General features: G+C 36.1%; 2 protein-coding genes across 2 annotated transcripts; both read left to right on the forward strand.

Moving 5' to 3' along the window:
- Positions 1-294: 294 nt before the first annotated feature.
- On the forward strand, positions 295-10382 carry LOC117305448 (histone-lysine N-methyltransferase PRDM9-like). Its single transcript, XM_033790315.1, has 10 exons — positions 295-361; positions 834-1088; positions 2217-2348; positions 3300-3379; positions 4042-4222; positions 4981-5082; positions 5434-5699; positions 6209-6464; positions 7064-7408; positions 10378-10382. The coding sequence occupies exons 2-10, from the start codon at positions 956-958 to the stop codon at positions 10380-10382; spliced, it is 1500 nt and encodes a 499-aa protein (XP_033646206.1). The 5' UTR covers positions 295-361; positions 834-955.
- On the forward strand, positions 9034-20979 carry LOC117304997 (autophagy-related protein 13-like). The gene is made up of 13 exons (XM_033789671.1): positions 9034-9310; positions 12299-12433; positions 13145-13225; positions 13461-13580; positions 14067-14298; positions 14683-14776; positions 16073-16186; positions 16908-17054; positions 17364-17448; positions 18227-18331; positions 19079-19186; positions 20011-20127; positions 20376-20979. The coding sequence occupies exons 2-13, from the start codon at positions 12308-12310 to the stop codon at positions 20472-20474; spliced, it is 1428 nt and encodes a 475-aa protein (XP_033645562.1). The 5' UTR covers positions 9034-9310; positions 12299-12307; the 3' UTR covers positions 20475-20979.
- Positions 20980-21689: the final 710 nt, after the last annotated feature.

The raw sequence follows: 21689 nt of genomic DNA on the forward strand, positions 1-21689 counted from the left end.
ATTAATTTTGCATTGATTTAAATCAATCATGCATTGCTTGTTTGTATGAAAATGAAATGACCCAAAACGTGAGCAGACGATAACTTCCTTCTAACACTAAAACGGGCATTTCAACCAAGTGAAGTGGTCTATACAGTAAATGAAAAAAACGTTGACTCCAACTACACAATATAAAATAAAATGATAACGCGCTTGCGTATCCCAAAACTTTTTTGCCTGTGAACTAGAATGTTGTTGATGGGGGCGCGCGTTGTGTGTAAAAAGAAGTTAGTTAAGTCATTGTTAGCTAGTTGTGTCTGTTTGGGCAAGTACGTTTCCGGACGACTTCTGAACTTTGTTTGCTGTTTTGAAAGAAAAAACTGTAAGTTGACATTGAAATGTATTACTCTCTAAAACGCACCTCCGACAATCTTCAACAAAAATGATTTTCATGTATTTAGGGATGGCTGTAGTGTAGGCTCATCCATCAAACAGACTAATTATAAATTAATAATAAGTTTAGACTTAGTTTTAGAGTGACCGATTTTATTTTTAGTTTGTCCCTTTTTCCACGTAACATTTTCCAGTTTGACACTGACAGGACACTGCACTGACAATGACACTGACACCTGCCATATCATGACTGCTGACCTGCTGACAGTGACATGCTGTACATATTATAATTTCTGTTTGTTGAACTGCATTTCAACTTAAAATATTGCCATTTTTTATTTGTTATTAAAATATTTGAGAATAAAAAATGGGGCTCATCTAGGTTCAGGCTGTTGAGCTTGATGGTAGAACTACGGGTTTCAATATTCATACTTTATGAACTTTTTTTCCACTTGTTACAGGACATACTCTTCTCGATTTCAAACAAGCTTAGCTTTTGACAATCCAGCTGAAGTTTTTAAATAGCTTAACTTTTGACAACCCAGTTGAAGTTTTGGCCAAACCGATTGCAGTTGTGTTCAAGATGGCCAGGCCAAAGAGACCAGATGATGGCATTGAACAGTTCTTCTCTGCCACTGAATTTCAAGAAATGTCCGACTATGAAAAGCTGAGGCTGAGAAATATGAAAGCCAACTATGAAATGATGGTTGAAATTGGTAAGCAGCATTGTTAATTAAAGGACAAATGATTAAAATTAAGGGTTAGGGCACAAATTTGGGTTGAAGCAAAACAAAACATTATTTCCAGCTAGATGAACAAAATTATCTTTCAGCCACTAGCACTTACTTGGTTATTTTATTTATTCATTTTTTTGTGGGGTCTTATGCCATCATGATGTGCATAGAATCACCATAAAATAGGATTGTCAGGAAACAGTTATATTCAACACTTTACTGACCTCAACATACTTTAGATCATGTACTAAGGTGAACATTATTTCTTGAAGGTCTTTGAAAATACACTGTTGGTGGTTTAAGGTTTAATGGTTTATTTAAAGTCAACTGGAAGTGGTATTTTTTCAAAATAAAGCTTTTGTCACTTATGTGTTTTGATGAGTGGAATGTGAATAAAACTGTTTGGGGGGCTGACTCCGCCTACCCCTTTTTTTGACGTCAATCGAGCAGACTTTGCCTGCAATGCGTATAGTAAACACACGTGCAAAGTACATGTACGGACCAAGTCGTGAGTTTGTACGTTTCAAAAAAGAAAAATTTTTCTTGTCCGGCAATGCCGACCAGGTGTATTGCTGCTGAATGCAGAAAAACACTTTTTGAAATGTACCAACTCACGCCTTGGACGTACATGTACTTTGCACGTGTGTTTACTATACGCATTGCAGGCAAAGTCTGCTCGATTGACGTCAAAAAAAGGGGTAGGCGGAGTCAGCCCCCCAAACAGTTTTATATATTTTTTAACATACAAATCGTGACAAACAATTACTAAACAAGTTGTTTTATTGTTCGTAAGCATATACTCTTATGTTTGAAAGAAAAATAATTCTATTTCCAGGTGACTTTAACCACCAGAACTTGAATTTGATGCTCTTAACCACTCGGCCACAATACTCTACATTCTGAGTTTACAATTTTAAAAGACATTCAATTCACACAAACAAAAGATAATCAAACTTTAGGGTGTGCACGTATTTGTCATTGATGGAAAACTTAATGCAAAACAAAATTCTCAAATTATAGTTAATCAGATTTTGTTATAGAAAAGGAGAAGACATCAGCATAGCAAACAGGTTTATTATTTAATTATCATATTCCTTGTTTCTATTTCAGGTTTGACAATACCCAAACCAGAGTTTATGAATGGTCCATTTCGTAAGAGAAAACCTAAGTTTGTAGAGAGTGACAATGATGATGAAGAGTGGAAACCTGGGTCATCTGCGGATAAAACAAACAGAAAAACAGGTCGGTTAATTGTTATATAATAATGACGTCTTCTATAGCGCCGGTATCCACAAAAAAGTGCTCATGGTGCTTAGGCTATATGACAGAGAAAGTGGGCCAGTGCTTTCACTAAAAAAACTGTTGGTTCACATAATCTAAATTAGTATATTTTTCAACCTTTTGCTTTGCCTATTGTTGAGTGCCATGTGCTACTGCGTGGCAGGAGTGTGCGGTAAGAATCCACTAAATAAGTTGGTATTATTAGTTACAGTAATCTTGGATTCATGTTATAAGGGTAGTGGAAGGCTGCTTGGGAAGTAAGGGACTTCAAAAACTGAGATTGGGCTTTGTGGTCTAAGCAAACAAAAATAAGAAAACCTATACCCATTTAACTGGCCTTACTTTTGCTGCTGAATGTACAACATTGAAAGTTTCTTGTGCAAAGTTTAACAAGGAGTAGATGTTCACACGGATACTTTGTGAAGTTTGTGGTACTATTTTGACAAATGAGATGGTAAAACTCACTGATGTTTTTAACACTTCAATACTACACTTTTTCATACAACTACTTTTAAATGAGATAAACACGGTTGAAAACCGGCCTGAGATTTCATTAAAACCCTATGGGTTCACACTTTAATCCAATTTAGTATATTATTTTTTTAGCTTTTTTTGCTTAGGCTTTTGTTGAATGCAATGTGACACTCTGTGGCAGAATTGTACGCTATAAGAAACCAATCACTTGAATTGATTTCTTTATGGTCTTTTCTCTAACTGTCTTGAAACATTTAGTTGCGGGATGAAACAATTTAAAATTTTATCTGCGTTTAGACATGTTTTCATCTGCCTGGTAAAAAAGGGGAGCTGTATTTTCTTCAAATATTCAACACAGTTACCATTCTTTCTTCTCCATGTAAATTTTTTTATCTATTAAACCTCTGAATAAGTTTGGCTTTTCATTCTTTGCTGCAGTTTATAAGAGAAAAAAGACATTCACAGTTCCACTTAAAGGTACCCAACAACAGTCCACTTCAGTGAACTTGATGGCAAAGGTAAATTCTAAATTATTTCTTAAAGAAATTAGTAAAACAGATAAAAGTAATTATTGAATCAATGATGAGCAATGAGCATAACTTGTTTGTACAATTGGCAAAACACGAGAAAGTGAAGTTAAAAGAAGTTACCATAATATTGTAAATTTGCTTTCCACTTATCTCCCAAAACTCATGGGGGCGACAAATATAATCAGTTTTGTTTCATTGGAAATACTGAGGCTCACCAGTTTTTATTTTAATATTCAATTATTTTTTAAAATGCAGCAAGTAAAAAATAAACGCAGTCAAAGTTCAACCATTTAATAAAACTATGCGCAAATTTTTCTGATTTTTTTACTCTAGGAAAAGTCAGACTTTTAGTATTAATAAGTCCTGAAAATATTTTACATACAGCCTATGTGTACATGTATGTCAGAGCTGTACTGGAAAAAAAAACTGTTCCTACTTTTTTTCTTGGACTAAATATCATGCCTGTTATTTGACGGTATTGAATTTTTTCCCCGTCTACTACCATTTTGCAGGAAGTATCTAAGTTAAGTTATATAAGGCCTGAATGATATGCATCTTGTATTTTTGTTTGAGAAGAAAAGAACAAAGTGTCAGGAAATTTCAATTGTAATTTTAATAAACATTTGTAAAATTATTTCTTCCTTGTCTAGACTTCCTCATCAAGTCACACCTCACCACCAGAGCAGCCAGAGCAGGAGGCAAAACAACGAGAAGGTGAAGATAACTTTGATTTCCTTGGCCGTGTCACAATCAGTGACTCTGGAAAACTCATCCCATGTGGAACTCAAAATCCGGAACCTCCAAAAAGACAACCAGCTAAAAGAAAAAGAGGTACTCCCATAATTAGAAATATTTCTTTACATGCCATGAGTCAAAATTGTTTAATTTATTACTGTTTATTCTTGGTAAATTACTGTTTATTCCAAGGTGCTCGGCAAGAAAAAAAAACCTGACATGAATATAAAAATTGACAAACATAAACAATTTTTGTTTTATATTCAGGAATGCACTTTTCAGCCAATGTTTTGTTTAGTGTAATGCCAAAGAAATCTAAAACAAAAACTAAAAAAGTTGAACCTGTTCCTTTTTACTGTTATTACAAAGTTAATAAATAGAAAGTTAATTACAAAGTTAGTTACAAAGTTAATACAAAACTGCTAAAAACAACCCCCTAAAAAAACTAATTATTTTAGCATCACAAACAAAAAAGAAAGAAAAGAGAAATCTGAGCCGGCCAGATATTGTAGAATAAGTCAGCTTAACTTAGGGCTTGCCACAAATTTGAGTTTAGAATATAGTTCTTTAAAAAATATAGCCATTGGTACAAATTAGTGTTAGCAAAACTATAATGGTTCCACAGTTATTAAATAAAAACAATATAATATTGTCAATAAGAACTGAATCCCCCGAAAAAAATTCAGAAAGTTTTTCATTTGTTTTTAAATTTCGTAGATCAGTCTAACCTTTTTGTGTAACAGTTGCCCAAATGAGGAGACTAATAGTACAAAATGTAAAATATTTATACAAGTTGCAGTCTTGAAAAAAAAAGGTTGGTCTAAAAATGTTTCTCCCATTTTCCACATCTTCAGTTGTTGACACGTCACAGAGAAAAGAGCAACGTTATCCACGGCGTGCAGCAGCCAAGAAATGCTACAAGGACTTGGATGGACCTAACGATGACAGTTTTGTGTGTATGTAAAAAAGTGCTTATGTTAAAGCTTGAGGTTTACTGTTGTAAAACTTTCTAATAAAAGTTCCAGAGAAACCAGGGGTGAAAACTTACTATCAATTTGGATAGTAAAAAATAATATGGGATCATCACAAAATATGATTGATCATCTTTCTGGAATGTTCTTATTCTTTCATAAAAAAATTGTTTAAAAGTCATATATGACTTTTAAAACTTTTGTTTATTTAGTATCTACTTAAAAAGATATGCTGTTTATATGGGGTTGGTTATTAAGACATTTTGCAATAGAATATAAAAAGAATATACAACGTGTATATATATGAGTTTAATTATATCTTCTTTTGGAAAACAGATTGTGAAGACTGCCATGAGCTTTTTGAGAATAGCTGTCCTCAACACCCTCTGACCGTCATCGAAAACACCCCAGTCACAAAAGGATGTAGAGATCATGCTAAGCGTAGTCTTCCAGATGGACTTATCGTCAAGGAAGCTGGTATCAAGAATGCTGGCCTAGGTGTTTGGGCTGAGAAGGCTTTCCCCAAAGGAGTGAGGTTTGGACATTATGGAGGTGAAATTGTTGGGGAAGAGGAAGGCAGAGAAAGTGGCTATGCTTGGGAGGTAAGTGGGTACCTAGCCTGTGAGGGCAGAGATGGTTCTTGTGATTGATTTATTAAACCGAGTAGTGCATTTGTAGTGTATCAGGGAGCTGAGATGGTTTAAGGAATGATTTAAGGCCCAGGGAACAGGGGTAATAGTAAATATAATAGATATTACATATATGGGGTATAAATGTTGGAAGTGCTTCAACAGGGGTGAAAAGTGCGATATGAAAACTGGCGATTATTATTATTTGGACTTTGAAAAACTGAGATTGGCTTTCTTTCCTACTCCAAGTTTACCAATGGAATATGTCCACAGCAATTCTTTGTAGTACTTTGACGTAGTGACTCGAATTAACCTGATGTTTTTAATACTAATGCTCTGCTTTTCCAGACAACTAATTTTAAAAGGTGTTAATAAAAACAGCAGACAACAAATAAAATCATCTGCATAAACTTGGAGAGTTCAATAATAATTTTTAAATTTGTTGTTGTTGCATAACCAACCTTTGTTTCATATCACAACAGATCTTTGATCACAATGGCAAAAGCCATTACATTGACGGCAAGAACCCCAGCAAAGGCAATTGGATGCGATACGTGAACTGTGCATGCAATGAGGCAGAACAGAACCTTGTTGCCTACCAGTACTGTGGTCAGATCTACTATAGGAGTTTTAAGACGATCTCACCAGGTCAGGAGCTACTAGTTTTCTATGGTGAAGAATACGCTTCTGAGCTTGGGATTGTGATGACAGAAAATGATGGCAAACAATGTGCCAAAAGTAAGTTTAAATTCCCCTCAATGTGAACCCAAAACAACTTTTTGTACTAAAAAAAATGTTGTTTTATAAAGTTGCAGGAACTTCTTCAATAAATGTTATTGGCATTTTGAAGGAACCACCTGAATGTGGCAAACCTCAGTTGACTTGCATAATGTAATTATTATGGCTGTAAAATAAAAAAAATTAAGTTGCTTGAAAAATAGGAGGTGATCTTGTTAGCAAACTGCCAGAATTCTCTTTGATTTTTAACATCTAAAAAGAAAGCTAAAAAACTTACAAGTTTTACTTTTATTCGGGCTTGAATAATCTTAATGGTTTATAAATAATTTACTTGAGACAAAAAGGTGTACATTGGTGAATGATTGGAAGGTTTCCCCTTGCTCAGTTTGCTTTCAATGTTTCCTAAAACTCTCTGTATAGTGCACTAATTGCAATACATTTATTCCAAAAAGGGAATCATGTGAAATCATATCCAAGAGTTCTACACCTTAAAAAAAGATGTAGAAGACAAGAAGGGGGGGGGGAATAAAAAATTAATACAATTTTTAATTTAAAAGATGTTAAATGATTATTACTTTAACCCGTTTTCTTTTATACAGATGACCTGCACCCATGTACTCGATGTGACAAGATCTACACAGATTTTAAGTATCTAGCCGGGCACATGAAGTACTCCCATGGATCATCTACTGAGTGGTACGACTACTTGAAATCAACAAAACACTCTTTCAACATCACAGCATGTAATCGCAAAGTTGCTTCTCAAGTACAGAGTTCATTCAGAAACATGAAAGTACCCTTTGGCTGTAACACAAATACAAAATTCATGAAAATAAGCTCAAATGTAACTGAATTGCAACAGTTTGCTTGCAGTCAGTGTAGCACAAAGTTCAACTCAATAAATGACTTGGAAGCTCATGGATTAACGCACATCAACGAAGATGGTGAGAAAAGGGCAAGTAGGAATTTAAGAAAGGGACGATGTAAATCATCACAACAAATCGGGAATGTTGACCTCAGAAGGGAACAAGGAAAGGGCAATTCTAAACTACCTACCGAAATAGATGATGGTGTTTCAAGGAATGCCTCCAACAATTACAAAAGCATAACAAATAATTCAAATGTTTTGAAAAAAGATACAAAAGCAAAACAAAGCTCTAAAAACAATTTCATATGTGACAATGAATTTGCACTTAGTACCAATGAAGTATGTGAACAAAATACATGGAGTGGTAACTTTAAAACACATCAAAGAACTCACACAGGAGAGAAACCATTCGCTTGTAACCAGTGTGAGTCAAGATTTGCCCAAAGGTGTGACTTGAAAAAACATCAAAGAACTCACACAGGAGAGAAACCATTCGCTTGTAACCAGTGTGAGTACAGATGTACAAAGAAGGGTAACTTGAAAACACATCAAAGAACTCACACAGGAGAGAAACCATTCGCTTGTAACCAGTGTGAGTACAGATGTGCACGGAGGCATCACTTGGAAACACATCAAAGAACTCACACAGGAGAGAAACCATTCGCTTGTAACCAGTGTGAGTCAAGATTTGCCCAAAGGTGTGACTTGAAAAAACATCAAAGAACTCACACAGGAGAGAAACCATTCGCTTGTAACCAGTGTGAGTACAGATGTACACAGAGGGATCACTTGAAAATGCATCAAAGAACTCACACAGGAGAGAAACCATTCGCTTGTAACCAGTGTGAGTACAGATGTGCACGGAGGCATCACTTGAAAACACATCAAAGAACTCACACAGGAGAGAAACCATTCGCTTGTAACCAGTGTGAGTATAGATGTACAGAGAAGGGTAACTTGAAAACACATAAAAGAACTCATCACACAGGAGAGAAACCATTCATCTGAAATAAACGTGCAATGAGCAAGTACATCAGTAAAAGTACAATTATTGTTACATGTATAAGGATTATTTTTGTTATTATAAAAAAAGTATAAATGTATTTTCTATCTATTTTTAAGGAAGTGTTTTTATAACTGATTTTTTTTCCCGGTAAAGACAGTTGGGTTGCAGTTAAATTGTTTTCCCTGAAATTTAATAACTATGCCTATTTAAAATCAATGAACTGATGGGACTGACTAAACAACAAAGCAAATTTAATTGCTTTTATACATTTTTTAGAGGGTTTGGGGTACACAAAGAATTTATAAAAAAAAATTAAAAACAAAAAATTTACAAAAAAGTGTTTACCAATTTGAATTCAACTTGCAATTCACTTCAATGTATTATAAACATCACATTTAAAACATGAACAATGCCTCCCAGTGTGCATCAATGATCAATACACATTTTTTTTAAATATTCACTCCAAATCGCTCCAAGTGTACAAAACAGTGTTCATTTTATCCTGTTGTCTAGTATTTATTGTTTCTCCTTCGTATTGTTGGATGGAGATGTGTAATTTACAAAAATTGAAAATATATTGGTTTTGAATGTTTCAATGTTAACCTAAATAAAAACATTGTCCCTTGTTCATGTTGAAAACATATCCCACACTTTTTTAAATCATAAATTTTAAATTTATTTTCATCCTTCAATCTTATTGTCCCTACCAAACATAATTACTCTAAAAACGGTGAGAAAAAAGACTACACCCAATGACCTTTAACCTGCTTGATCTGGTGTCCACTGTACTCGTGTGGCATTTAATGCATCAGTTAGCCTGTCCACAGACTATTCTCATTCAGTCAGGATCACAGCGTACTGAACAATATTGTTACATATTGACTGCCATAAATCGCCTGTGAACTTCTTTTTCCTTACACAATTACACAAGAGAAGACCACCTCAATTGGAGATGAAACTTTGCCCGATTTGGTAATTATGTTTTAACAATGTATGTTGAGGAAATTATGTTTTTGTCCGAGTTCCGTAAAAAATAAAGATTTTAGTAAATGTAAAATTACTAATTTTACATTCAATAACATGGCGACGTCTGATGAATGGGTTGTATTTCTTTTTATTTTAGTTTCTAACTAAAAACACTTTTATGAAAAGTATATGTCGTTCAGTTTTGATTGTTTAATAATCTTTAATAATATTATTGGGTAATCTTCCGGTCGTCGCCACCAATTTATCCGCCGTTAATTAACTCCAAAACCACTGAATTTTTTTCTTACCTTAGAAGAAGGGTTAACGCATATATACATCCAGAAAAAAAAGAGAGAAAAAAAACGTAACAGTTTGTAAACAAAGGTCAAAATTGGGCCGTTTTCGACTCCCAGTGACATCGAACTCCGCCATGTTTATGTTGTTTGTGTGTGTGAGTGTTGTTGTTCAACGCTCCAATCAGTCGGTCAGCGTCCATGCGCAATGGAAAAAATCGCTAGGACTGATTCATTTCCGAAATGGGTACACTGAAATTATTTTGGGAAGGGAGGAGGGGAGGGAGGGAGGACGGAGGGAAATTCGAACAAACCACAAAATAACCACGTGCGTTTATGAAGGTAATGTTATGTTATAAGAATAGGCTGTTATGGTTTCAATACAATGACCGTCATTGCATAATAAGCAGGTTGAACTAGTCTACGGGCCTGTACGGCGGGGGTATATCTTATTTTAGCCACCCAGCAAAAATAAGGGGAAATGAAGTCCAACATCCATGTAATGTATAATAATCCCTTTAAATTGCAGTTGGATGATATGGACATTTTGCCTTATTTGAACTAATGTAACAATTTCTATACCCTGCCACCACTAATTTAATATTACTCACACAAAATTCCAAATGAGATTCCTTTTCTTTGTTGTTTGTAAAATGAGTGAAAATGTGACAGTAACTATTAATTATTCATCCCCAGCTAGACTAGATTACACTTGGTATACGATCACTGTATGAACGTATTCTGTGTGAAGACTACATTCGTACTTTGTTCTGTCTCTAGAGTAGTGTACTGACTGTTGTAGTTGTACCTTTGGTTTATTATTTTTTTTATAGCTCAATATTGCGTGGTTAAACTGCTGTCTAGTCCAAGCAAGCTAGCCCACTTTGCTGGGCTGTTAGTGTTATGGCTCTCTTTTATCATCGGTATTTTGTGCTTATTAATATTATTAATCATGGCGCCTATTGATGTATGTTGATTGATAAGAGTAAGACCGATGAATCGATGATGAAATAGAGCCAAATAATCGTAGCAGTCCGACAAGGTCCCTTGCCCACCACACAAGCACAAGTGGAGATAACAACTTGTTAGTTGCGATAACGTAACTCTTCGGGAGGAGTTATATAACTAACATACAACTAACATAGGCCTAATTGTAAATATCTTGTATGTAGACCTAACTGTAAATATCTAAGGGATTGAGTTCGAATAAAAAATACAATAATAGAAAGTAATAAGATGTTGAGAATAAACAGATTGCTTTTTGATTAATTGTTTTTATATACAAATTTTATGGTGAATTTGAAACAAAATGAAGCCATACACATTTCTTTCTTCATGGAATTAGGCCGAGCCAAACAAAAATAAAGGGTACATTTTAGTTTAGTTCATTACGAAAGTTTTGGATGTTTTAGCATTTTAACCAGCAATCTGCATTTTTGCTACTTCCAATTCCAGCTGTAAATATGGTGTTCGCTTGTTTGTATTTAAATTTTACATAATTTTATTGCATCACTATTTAAGATCATTTCAGTTAGAACAAATGTTTTTGACTTTTTAAACAAAACTTCAAGTTTATAGAAGTGCACTGCATGTGAAAGGCAGAATTTGACAGTTATTTGAATAAATTCAACAGTTATTCAAAATGCATTTCATTGTCTTCTAACAATTATAAAGCCATTGTGTAAAAGTACGGGCAGGCATTGTGTAGTGGGAAACGGGAAGTTTTAGCTGCATGTTACGCAAGCAAAAAAGTGAATGTGTACGTCAGACAATTTTGTTGTAAAAATCTCATGTTTTAAACTTACGTGAAGTTACCATTTCTCACATCAGGTACGTACGTGCTGACGTCTCTCGTTACCATTAAATAAGCCCAAAATGGTGACATCACCTAGAAACGAACAAAAATTATCTGAGACGTTCATGATCACGTTTTTGCCCGCGTAACGTGCAGCTGAACCTCCCGATTGTGCCTAAGTTGATGAGACTACAAGCGTGGAATTCAGCACGTCACAGTTAGAGCAAAAAAAAGTTAATGGCCTGACGTCAGGCCATTAACTATTTTTTGCATTTATACCAACTATTTTTTGCATTTATACCATCGGTTGGTTGGTAAATTGTTTGCAACAGCTAATTTTATTGTCACAGTAAGAGCGTGGAAATAACGGAGTATTTCGAGGAGTCGAGAAGGAGTCCCGCTTCAAAGGTTCAGTATCTGTTGCTGCATGTTGGCTTCAATGCATGCTTTCAATCAACAAGCTAACAAGGCATCAAATTGTTAATTAATGTACTCGCAGTATTTAAAGATTTATGTCTGACCAAATCAACCTCTAAGGAAGTTTAGGGCTGCGCCAAGTCAATGTTTGGAATGGGTCTTGCGAATAATGGCGCAAGGGCTAATTGTTCCCAGAAGCTTGGAAGTTTTACAACATACTTGGAAAAAAGTGTTAATTTGCCAATTCTAGAAACTTTCCAGGAACATGTAAAAAACTTCCAACCTATACGTAGGTATTTCTTGCTGGTATTCATGCTTGGTGCGCCAGGCCAGAAACACGGGACAGTGTTCAGATTATTCTGACAAAATTTGAAAAAGCTGTGGTCGTCTGTTTTTGTTTTGCATTTATGGCTTTCCATAGTTTTCCAACCTCGATTGACGAAAAACTTGGGCTAAGCATAATTTTTTCTTTTCCATCTTTTTACTTAGGTATGAATCATGATAGCCAAGGGTACCAGTGAAGAGCCAAATCCATTGCGGAACACGGCAACCAGTGCCTCAAGTAGCCTCAGTGATCGAGAACAAAAAGATCTGAATAAGTTCATTAAATTTCTTGTATTCAAGGTAAATAAATAATTGCATCAATAAATTTACACTAGGAGCAAGTTCAAGTTCATGATTGACTGGCAAAGTAAACTTTGCGCAGTGACTCACTTCTCATCAGAATGACTCGTTTGTAAGGCTAGTCAACAACCACGGTGTATTCAACGCTTCCATCTCCTTCTGCCTTGTCGCGTATAGTGTCACTGATGCCAAACAAACCTTAAACAAAATTTGAACTTAGCAATCATCTTTTAGCAATTTTGTTTATAATCGTTTACATTAAAGCTAATTTCAGTTGAGCAGGATTTCAGATTTTGATATAATTAGTGAGAAAAAATACCAAAAATCAAAACTGAGCCAGTTTTCAATTTTAGCTCTGTTGAGTATTTGATGCATCTATATGTAGGGTTTCATTTAGACTTTTGAAGAAGTTGTAAAATGGTTGTCGCAGTGAAAGCGTTCTGACTCTTTCTCCGTGCATTCTGAATCGCCCCGGGATTCACGTGACACTGGCGGTATTCACGTGAGACTGCTGGCAACCGCAAGAATTCTCACGACTTCGGTCCCATTTAATAGGGAGTAGAAGGTATTCGATCGCGGAAACCTGAATCATATGCCACCGTGACTTGACTATCTCACCGCGACAGACAATTAGTGACTTGTCCATAAGTATTTGATCTGATCTATTTAAACATGTTTGGTTTCATTTGAACTTTTGTTTTGTTTTATCAGTCAGTTCAGGTAATTGTGCAGTCTCGTTCTGGAGAAAAAACAGATTCTGCGTCAAAGGCAAAATCAGATGGTACTGATTGGGTAAGTGTTTCTGTGCCATAATTATAGCGACCACAAATGGCTGCTTTATCGGCGTAAAATGGCAGCTTAATCGACCAAAAAAGGCTGCCATAACAGCCACAAAGGGCTGCATCATTTGTATGTTTTTTCCCAGACAATTTTTGGAAACATCGTGTCAAAAAAACAAAGAATTTAATCATCTTAATTAAAATGTCTTATTTGATAGTTTTGTTCTTTTTTCCCGTTTTTTTTACAGTTCAATTTAGCAATTTATGACAACCCGAATGTGAAAAGTAATGTCAAGAAGCTACTTTCCCAGGAGCTGCCTAGGGTGGGCTCCCCCTTGAATGTTGAGGTTTCCCTGGAAACAAGTGAGGTAAGATTGCTGAACTTAAGAAATGTTTATCATTCATTTAATGTCTGTAGCGTAGTGGTTTATTAAAAACATTTAAAAAGTCACGGCAAGAGGCCAAATTAAATTTTAATTACAACTATACAATTATTAGAATAAATATGTTACAAATATAATTATATATATGTAAAGGGGCACAAAGGCCACAAAAGGCCACGACACAAACACGGAACACTAAGAAAAAATAATGATATTAAAACTAATCAATTTCATTATCTTGTATCTTGTCTTCATCATACATTTTGAAACTCTAGGGAGACAAGATGGTCCTAGAGGGTTGGAGTCTAGTTCTTAACGACAACTGCGACCCAGGCGCAAAGATACACTACGCAGTCTACAACCGTCTTGGTCTCCTTCTCAAGTCGCTTATTCAAGAAAAAATAATGATATTGAAACTAATCAATTTCTTTAACTTGTATCTTGTCTTCATCATACATTTTGAAACTCTAGGGAGACAAGATGGTCCTAGAGTGTTGGAGTCTAGTTCTTAATGACATCTGCGACCCCGGTGCAAAGATACACTACGCAGTCTACAACCGTCTTGGTCTCCTTCTCAAGTCGCTTATTTGTGTCTCGAGAGTGACGCCTGCGTATCGCATCGCGAGGCACCAGCTAGGAGCAGACTACCGGGTGATCTCTCGGATGAACTTAAGAGAGAAGAAGCTCTCCCATCTCGGTGAAAGTAAGTGTTATGGGTTCATAATAATAACAAGAATTATACTAATAGTTATACTAGGTTCTTTTTTATACAGCACTTTTTCACATCCATTGGGGCATATATGTTGAGCTTCGCTTTGAAGTATGAGACCTATTCCTTTAAAGCATTTTAATGGTTTACAAGGTGCTGTGGTGCAATATGCTGCCAATCAAACCAGGAACACTGGGGCAAACCCCTTCTATTTTTTCATAACCGCAGTTCTTTGAAGTAAGCGTTTACTCAAAATGCACTAGACTATCCATAATTATTACCAAAAGTGTACACATCCTTTAAACAATTTCCGTTTGAAAAAACCCAGCAATGCCAACTGTTATTGTAACCGAGTGTCTCTTTTCTTTTCATGACTAGATTTCCACTCTTTGAATGTTGGTTCAGTGGCTACACCCATCGGCTCCCTCGTTCTATCCGTGGCTTATCGGACCAAACTAACTCTCTCTGTTCAGTAAGTGCTAATCGGACTAAGGCCAGGGGCCAATTTCATAGAGCTGCTTAAGCAAAATAATTGCTAAAGCACGAAAATAGCTTGCTTATTTTACACATGTTACTGGCCAAAATTTCATGCCATATATATTGCTTGTGACTGGTATTTAGCTGTTGTTTACTTAGCATAACAATTGGGTTGAGTCTTGGCCTTGACTCTGATTTTACTAAGCAATGATGTTTCTGCTTAAGCAAATTCTTTTGCTTAAGCAGCTCAATGAAATTGGGCCCTGGTTCACACTTCCTATGAAAGGGAATGCGATACGAATTTCGATGTCACACATGGCTGTTTTCGCAGCGCATGTTTCGCAGGAGTTGAACACTAGTCAACTGATGTGAATTATTTGTTGGAATTTTTGACGTCAAAATCGTATAGTATCGCATCTTATTATCATCTTAACTGTGTCAAAGTCGTATAGTATCACATCTTATTATCATCTTAACTGTGTCAAAATCGTATAGTATCGCATCTTATTATCATCTTAACTGTTTCAATTGAAAAACACACAAAGAGAAGATTGTTTTAAAGGCAGTGGACACTATTGGTAATTGTCAAAGACTAGCCTTCACAGTTCGTGTATCTAAACATATGCATAAAATAACAAACCTGTGAAAATTTGAGCTCAATCGGTCGGCGAACTTGCGAGATAATAATGCAAGAAAAAAACACCCTTGTCACACGAAGTTGTGTGCGTTTAGATGGTTGATTTCAAGACCTCAAGTTCTAAATCTGAGGTCTCGAAATCAAATTCGTGGAAAATTACTTCTTTCTCAAAAGCTATGGCACTTCAGAGGGAGCTGTTTCTCGCAATGTTTTATACCATCAACCTCTCCCGATTTCTCGTCACCAAGAAAGGTTTTATGCCAATAATTATTTTGAGTAATTACCAATAGTGTCCACTGACTTTAAAGGTGATACTCTGCAGAATTGAAACATATTTGTGAAACCCGTAGAGTAAGGACTGGCCATGCTCTTTGGTGAGACCGATAAAACTCGACATTTGAACATCATTCAAAAATACAAGACAATATGACTTGCCCTGTCTTGAGCTTACTGGCCAAACATTGAAAATCAGGCCAGTGTTTTATTGTTTAATTTGAGCCCTGCCAAATGTCTTAATGAAATCAAGAGGATTGAAATGAATGCACTTTTTTCATTTATGTCTATCCAAAGAAAGAGTCTAAATTGAAAGACCATCACCCGTTCTTAGTAGAGTTGAAGCAGTAAACTATATTTCTTGTATTATTTTCTCCATAGACAACTGCACACTAGTGGAGTCAACCCAGTAGCCGTTAAAGATGACTACTACAGTAACACCAGCCCTAAAGGTCGAGGGTCATCTCCAGCAATGCCTCAAAATTACTCACCAGGGTAAGCTGAAGGTGGCCTTAATCAGGTTTCAAAAGCAGGCTTGATATATTTCCTACTGTAGAGTGTCAAGTTTGAGCGGATAAGAGCAATGGGTTCGAGTCCCAGTCGTGACACTTGTGTCCTTAAAGGCAGTGGACACTATTGGTAATTACTCTAAATAATTATTATCATAAAACCTTTCTTGATTACGAGTAATGGGGAGAGGTTGATAGTATAAAACATTGTGAGAAACGGCTCCCTCTGAAGTACTGTAGTTTCCGAGAAAGGAGTAATTTTTCACGATTTTGATTGTGAGACATCAGATTTAAAATTTGAGGTCTCAAAATCAAGCATCTGAAAGCGCACAACTTAGTGTTACAAGGGTGTTTTTTTCTTTCATTATTGTCTCGCAACTTCAACGACCGATTGAACTCAAACTTTCACAGTTTTTTTTAAATTTATACATATGTTGAGATGTTGAGATGACCAAGTGAGAAGACAGGTCTTTGACAGTTACCAATAGTGTCCAATGCCTCTAAGCAAGACACTTAACCTACAAGTGTCATGACCGGGACTATAAACCCACACTCTGCTGAACAGAAGCACATAGGGCTTGAGTTTGGTGCTATTATCCGCTCGAACACGACACCCCATAATAAATAAATAAACATATCGGGCATAAATTAACATATCGAGCATGACAAAGAAGCAGTAAATTTTTGACTTGAATTGTTTTGATCAGGTTGGACGAATCAGCGATCATGGACGGATCGCAAGATCTGTGCGCTACTTCATTCTCTACCTCACCGCCTGATCCGTATACGTTACATGGTTACCTAGCAACATCTCCCCCGAATAGGTCAAAGGTCAATGAGGAGAAACCACGCGGGTAAGAGTTTTTCTTCTTCAGCTAAAAAATTTATATAAACATTCTGGTAACAACATTTTTTTTTTTATTTAGCCTGTACAAAAACCTATTGGCTGTTGTCAGTAACGCATGTCGTGTGGATGGGGCTTTACCTCAACCATATTCATGAGCGAGGGCCGAATTCTCATCCCTGGTTCCTTTACCATCATGTACATGTAGCAAACATATTTTTGTTGTTTACCAAACAAGCGCGCAACTATTAAGCACAGGATAACACGCAATCTTTGAATTAAAAGTTAACTTCTTGTTTTTTCTTTTTTACCTTTTAAGGGGAAGCCCAGCTTTGGGTACGTCAGACATCAACTCAGGAAGATTGGGAGCCTTTGCCTCTCCAAAACAGTCAGTAACAGATCAGGTAAAAACTTACATATTGGTTAAGAAATGCCGAACATCAGTCACCCTAACCTACAAAAAAACCCAATAAATGTGTGCTTGAGAGCTTGGGTTCGCCCTGGTGTTTTCTGGCATGGGTGGCTGCATTCTGACTGAGCCACATTACCTCGTAATCCAATAATTTTCTGAAGCAACATTGAAGCAATGTATAAGTGTGCCATGGTGGAGCGGTCTAAAGTTTTGGTGGGTTACTCCTAGAGTTGAATAGGTTTATGACACTTCCGTCTCTGAGCAAGATACTTCGCTATAATTGCTTCTGTTCACCATATTTGCTTCTGTTCACCCAGGCGTGGGTACCTGCAAGGGTAGAGGTTGATATTGTGTACGAAAAAGGCTTTTGAATGCTACGGCAGCTCAGTGCTGTAAACTCCCCAGGGAGCTGAGAGTGATTAAAGGATTTTATTGGCAAATGACAGGACTCAATTTCAGAGAGCTGCTCCTCAAGCAGAAAATATTGCTTGAAACGTTTCTGCTAAGCAAAGAAATTCGCAGGAAAACAGTCACAGTCATGTGGCATGATAGTTTGGCTGGTAACCTTAATCTGGTTAGCATGATTTTGTTGTGCTTAGCTACTTTTCATGCTAAGAAGCTCTATGAATTTTGGCCCTGGGCACTAATGTAAAGCGCATTGATACATGTTGTTGTAAAACCGCTATACAACATTTATAAGAACTAGTTTTTGTTTTTATTGTAAGAACTGTTTATTTAATTATGAAGCTATTTCTTATTGATGTTTGTAGAGTGAGATGGTTCCCAGTGATATACCATTTCTGTCTTTACTCCAAGAACACACATCTTCTTTAGACCAGTCTAGCATCAAAGATAAATCAAGTTCCTCAGATCAGGTAAGTGTCCCCTTAAAGTTGTCTACATTTTAAGCATTTCTTGTATTCCCTACCTACTCATGGTCTTATTTTTCAGGAAAGTTTTGGAGGTAGATGAGTAATATTTTTCCTTTGAAAATAACGTTGCCAAAACCCTGACTTGTCAAAGGAAATACAACAATATTTTAACTGTTGTATCTACTGTCTTTATGTCAATGCATTTTTACTATTGTATCTACTGTCTTTATATCAATGCATTTTTACTGTTGTATCTACTGTCTTTATATCAATGCATTTTTACTGTTGTATCTACTGTCTTAGTGTCTTTATATTAATGCATTTTTACTGTTGTATCTACTGTCTTTATGTCAATGCATTTTTACTGATGTATATACTGTCTTTATATCAATGCATTTTTACTGTTGTATCTACTGTCTTTATATCAATGCATTTTTACTGATGTATATACTGTCTTTATATCAATGCATTTTTACTGATGTATATACTGTCTTTATATTTGCATTTTTACTATTAGAGAAGTCCTGCATTAGGTCTTGTGTTTTCATTTTTTTTTTCGCGGGGGGGGGGGGGGGGGGGGGGGGGGTTGTGGTATTTCCTTACTTTTACCAGTTGTTAGCTTTTAAATCATTGTGTATAATGAAGAAAACAAAATTAGGCCAAATTATTTCGTTATGAGTTTTTTTACATCTTATGGAATGGGCTCAATATAAATCAATAAATTATTATTGTTGTTATTGTTTGTGACAGACGTCGTCAGATCAGCAAGACCCACAAGCCTCTTCATCATCGCAACACTCTAAGGAATCTTCACAGAGCCAACACTCTGTAGCGGAAGACTTTGTCATGGTAGAATTTGTGAGTAATCATTAATTATGCTCCAAAATGTACAGCATTTAAGGAAATAGCTATATTACAAAAAGACATAAGGCTGGGCTATACTTCTTGGGAATTGCAAAAGAGAAGCCAGCTTCCTTAAATCACAATTTGGAAAATGTTTCATAACTGATTGTTTGCCTCACATAAGTCGCTTCAAATTTCCATACTTGTTGAAGGACTTTAACTGACAATGGTTATAAGTTATTGTTAAAATCTGTTTTTAACATTGAAATGTGTTACAATCAAATGTGCAATATAAATGAATTAGTTATAAAAGTAAGAGTATAGATAAACATTCTGTCAAAGCAGGTTTCCTTCTTTTTACATCACTAAAAAGAAGATTAGACTGGTCTTCTGTCTTGTTTTATAGTAACCACTATGTGGCAGCCAGGGGTTAAAGGCAGTGGACACTATAAGTAATTACAAAAAATAATTGTTAGCATAAAATCTTACTTGGCTTCGAGCAATGGGGAGAGGTTGATAGTACAAAACATTGTGAGAAACGGCTCCCCCTGAAGTAATTTAGTTTTCGAGAAAGAAGTAATTTTCCACGAATTTGATTTCGAGACCTCAGATTTAGAATTTGAGGTCTCGAAATCAAGCATCTGAGAGCACACAACTTCGTGTTTTTTCTTTCATTATAAACCTCGCAACTTTGACGACCAATTGAGCTCAAATTTTCACAGGTTTGTTATTTTATGCATATGTTGAGATACACCAAGTGAGAAGACTGATCTTTGACAATTACCAATAGTGTCCAGTGTTTGCCATTCAATTGAGTTTTGATGACTTATTCCTTTCAGAATCCTGCCTTTGCCAAACCAGAGAGTAACAGCGACGTCGTCAGTTTTTATCGTCAGTTCCAAATGGCGCCCCCATTGGCCATGTTTGACAACCAGCCAACCCTTGAAGAAACACTAGTGAGAAGAATCTGAAATTTTAATTTAGTCTTTATTAAAGACACTTTGGCAATTGATGTATATTTCTATGTTCATTAGGTTCATATGAGAATTTGATGTACTTTTATCTTTTTATCTTCTCCATTTTTTGAGGTTTTGAGGAAATAAATATAGAAAAATAAATAGGATTAAAACAATTAAACGGTTCGAAAAACAAAATGTATATTCAAAACATTAACTTCATTTTTTGTCCCTGTTTTTTTTTTCAGGAAGTGCTACCCACACAACTTGCCAAATTTGAGGAAACTCAGGTTGACTTTGACAATTTTGTCCAGTCACTTCAACGAGATAGTGAAGAAAGCGACTAACGAGTGAAAGCAATGCCAGTACTAAATCAAGTATTATAAGGAAGTTGTCCTGACGATGACTAGAGCAAGCTATAGTCGAAACGCTGAGACCTAAGAACTGACTCCTCGCTAGTGCAGGTAATAACGACCCGTTAAGCTTAAGTAGTAGTCCCAGCCAAGTTTCTACCTTCTGCGCAGGTAGTTGTTAAGAAGCAGAACAGTTCTTCTCAGAACTGAGAAGTCTCCCAAATTCTGAAAATCTCCTCCGCGGTAGTAGAATATAAAGCAAGACAGCTCTCTAAAGAACAAAATCTACCTGGCAAGTAGATATCGGTACTACCGAAACAGGCTGGGACTACCTTTGTTTGCCATGATCTGCAAAACAAAACTCAAATTGTTTGGTTGCTTCTTACACTCACATCCTTTCCTGCTTTACATCTTAACAAGTGACTAGCCCCTTAAAGCCATTGGACACTTTCGGTAAACAGTATTGTCCAAGGCCCACACTTCGTGTATCACAACTTCTATATAAAATAACAAACCTGTGAAAATTTAGGCTCAATCGGTCATCGGAGTCGGGAGAAAATAACTTGTTTCCGCACGTTTCCTCGTGTCATGACATGTGTTCAAAATAAATTCGTAATTCTGGCTATCGAGAATTGATATTGTTTTAATGTTTTCTCAAAAAGTTCAGCATTTCATGGAATAATATTTCAAGAGAAGTCTTTCACCATTATCTTCTGTAAACCCTGTAAGTTATTTGTAAATCTGTGAACTTTTTTGTTTCTGTACCGAAAGTGTATAATGGCTTTAAATGTACATGATTGGGGACGTGATCAAACCAATTTTGTAGTTGCAACTATTTTCTAAAAGAAACAACTTTTGTTGCCCAGAGTTTTCTCAAAAGAGAGTGTCATTTGTATTTCGCTGCAGCCACTGATCGTGTTGGGGAAACTGTAAGCGAGAAATGAGGCTGATGTTGTTGGGGTCTGGATGGGGGTTAGTGGTTGGGGCGGGGAGGGGGGCGAGCGCTCCGACATCCGTTGATCGAAATGTAAACTTTAGCAGACTGTTGTATCAGTAGATTGTGACGGTCGAGTGAAAAAAAGGTCCTAAAACTATTTGTTTGGACAATAAACAATTACAGTAGAAGTTTTGCTCAGAAGCTTCAGTGTTGATTTACTAAGCCTACCTTAGGCCTCTTTAGTTCTTGAATTTGCATCTCCTCGAGTGTGT

Source organism: Asterias rubens, chromosome 22 (genome assembly GCF_902459465.1).
Source record: "Asterias rubens chromosome 22, eAstRub1.3, whole genome shotgun sequence".
Lineage (NCBI taxonomy): Eukaryota > Metazoa > Echinodermata > Asteroidea > Forcipulatida > Asteriidae > Asterias > Asterias rubens.

What these genes read in the sequence shown, in the direction of transcription:
- LOC117305448 (XM_033790315.1), top strand. Translation starts at nt 956, where the DNA reads ATGGCCAGGCCAAAGAGACCAGATGATGGCATTGAACAGTTCTTCTCT. An exon ending in TAAAACAAACAGAAAAACAG is followed by an intron (nt 2,349 to 3,299) that starts GTCGGTTAATTG and finishes TCTTTGCTGCAG; the next exon opens with TTTATAAGAGAAAAAAGACA. An exon ending in CAGTGAACTTGATGGCAAAG is followed by an intron (nt 3,380 to 4,041) that starts GTAAATTCTAAA and finishes TTCCTTGTCTAG; the next exon opens with ACTTCCTCATCAAGTCACAC.
- LOC117304997 (XM_033789671.1), top strand. Translation starts at nt 12,308, where the DNA reads ATGATAGCCAAGGGTACCAGTGAAGAGCCAAATCCATTGCGGAACACG. An exon ending in AACAGTCAGTAACAGATCAG is followed by an intron (nt 17,449 to 18,226) that starts GTAAAAACTTAC and finishes TGATGTTTGTAG; the next exon opens with AGTGAGATGGTTCCCAGTGA. An exon ending in AATCAAGTTCCTCAGATCAG is followed by an intron (nt 18,332 to 19,078) that starts GTAAGTGTCCCC and finishes TGTTTGTGACAG; the next exon opens with ACGTCGTCAGATCAGCAAGA.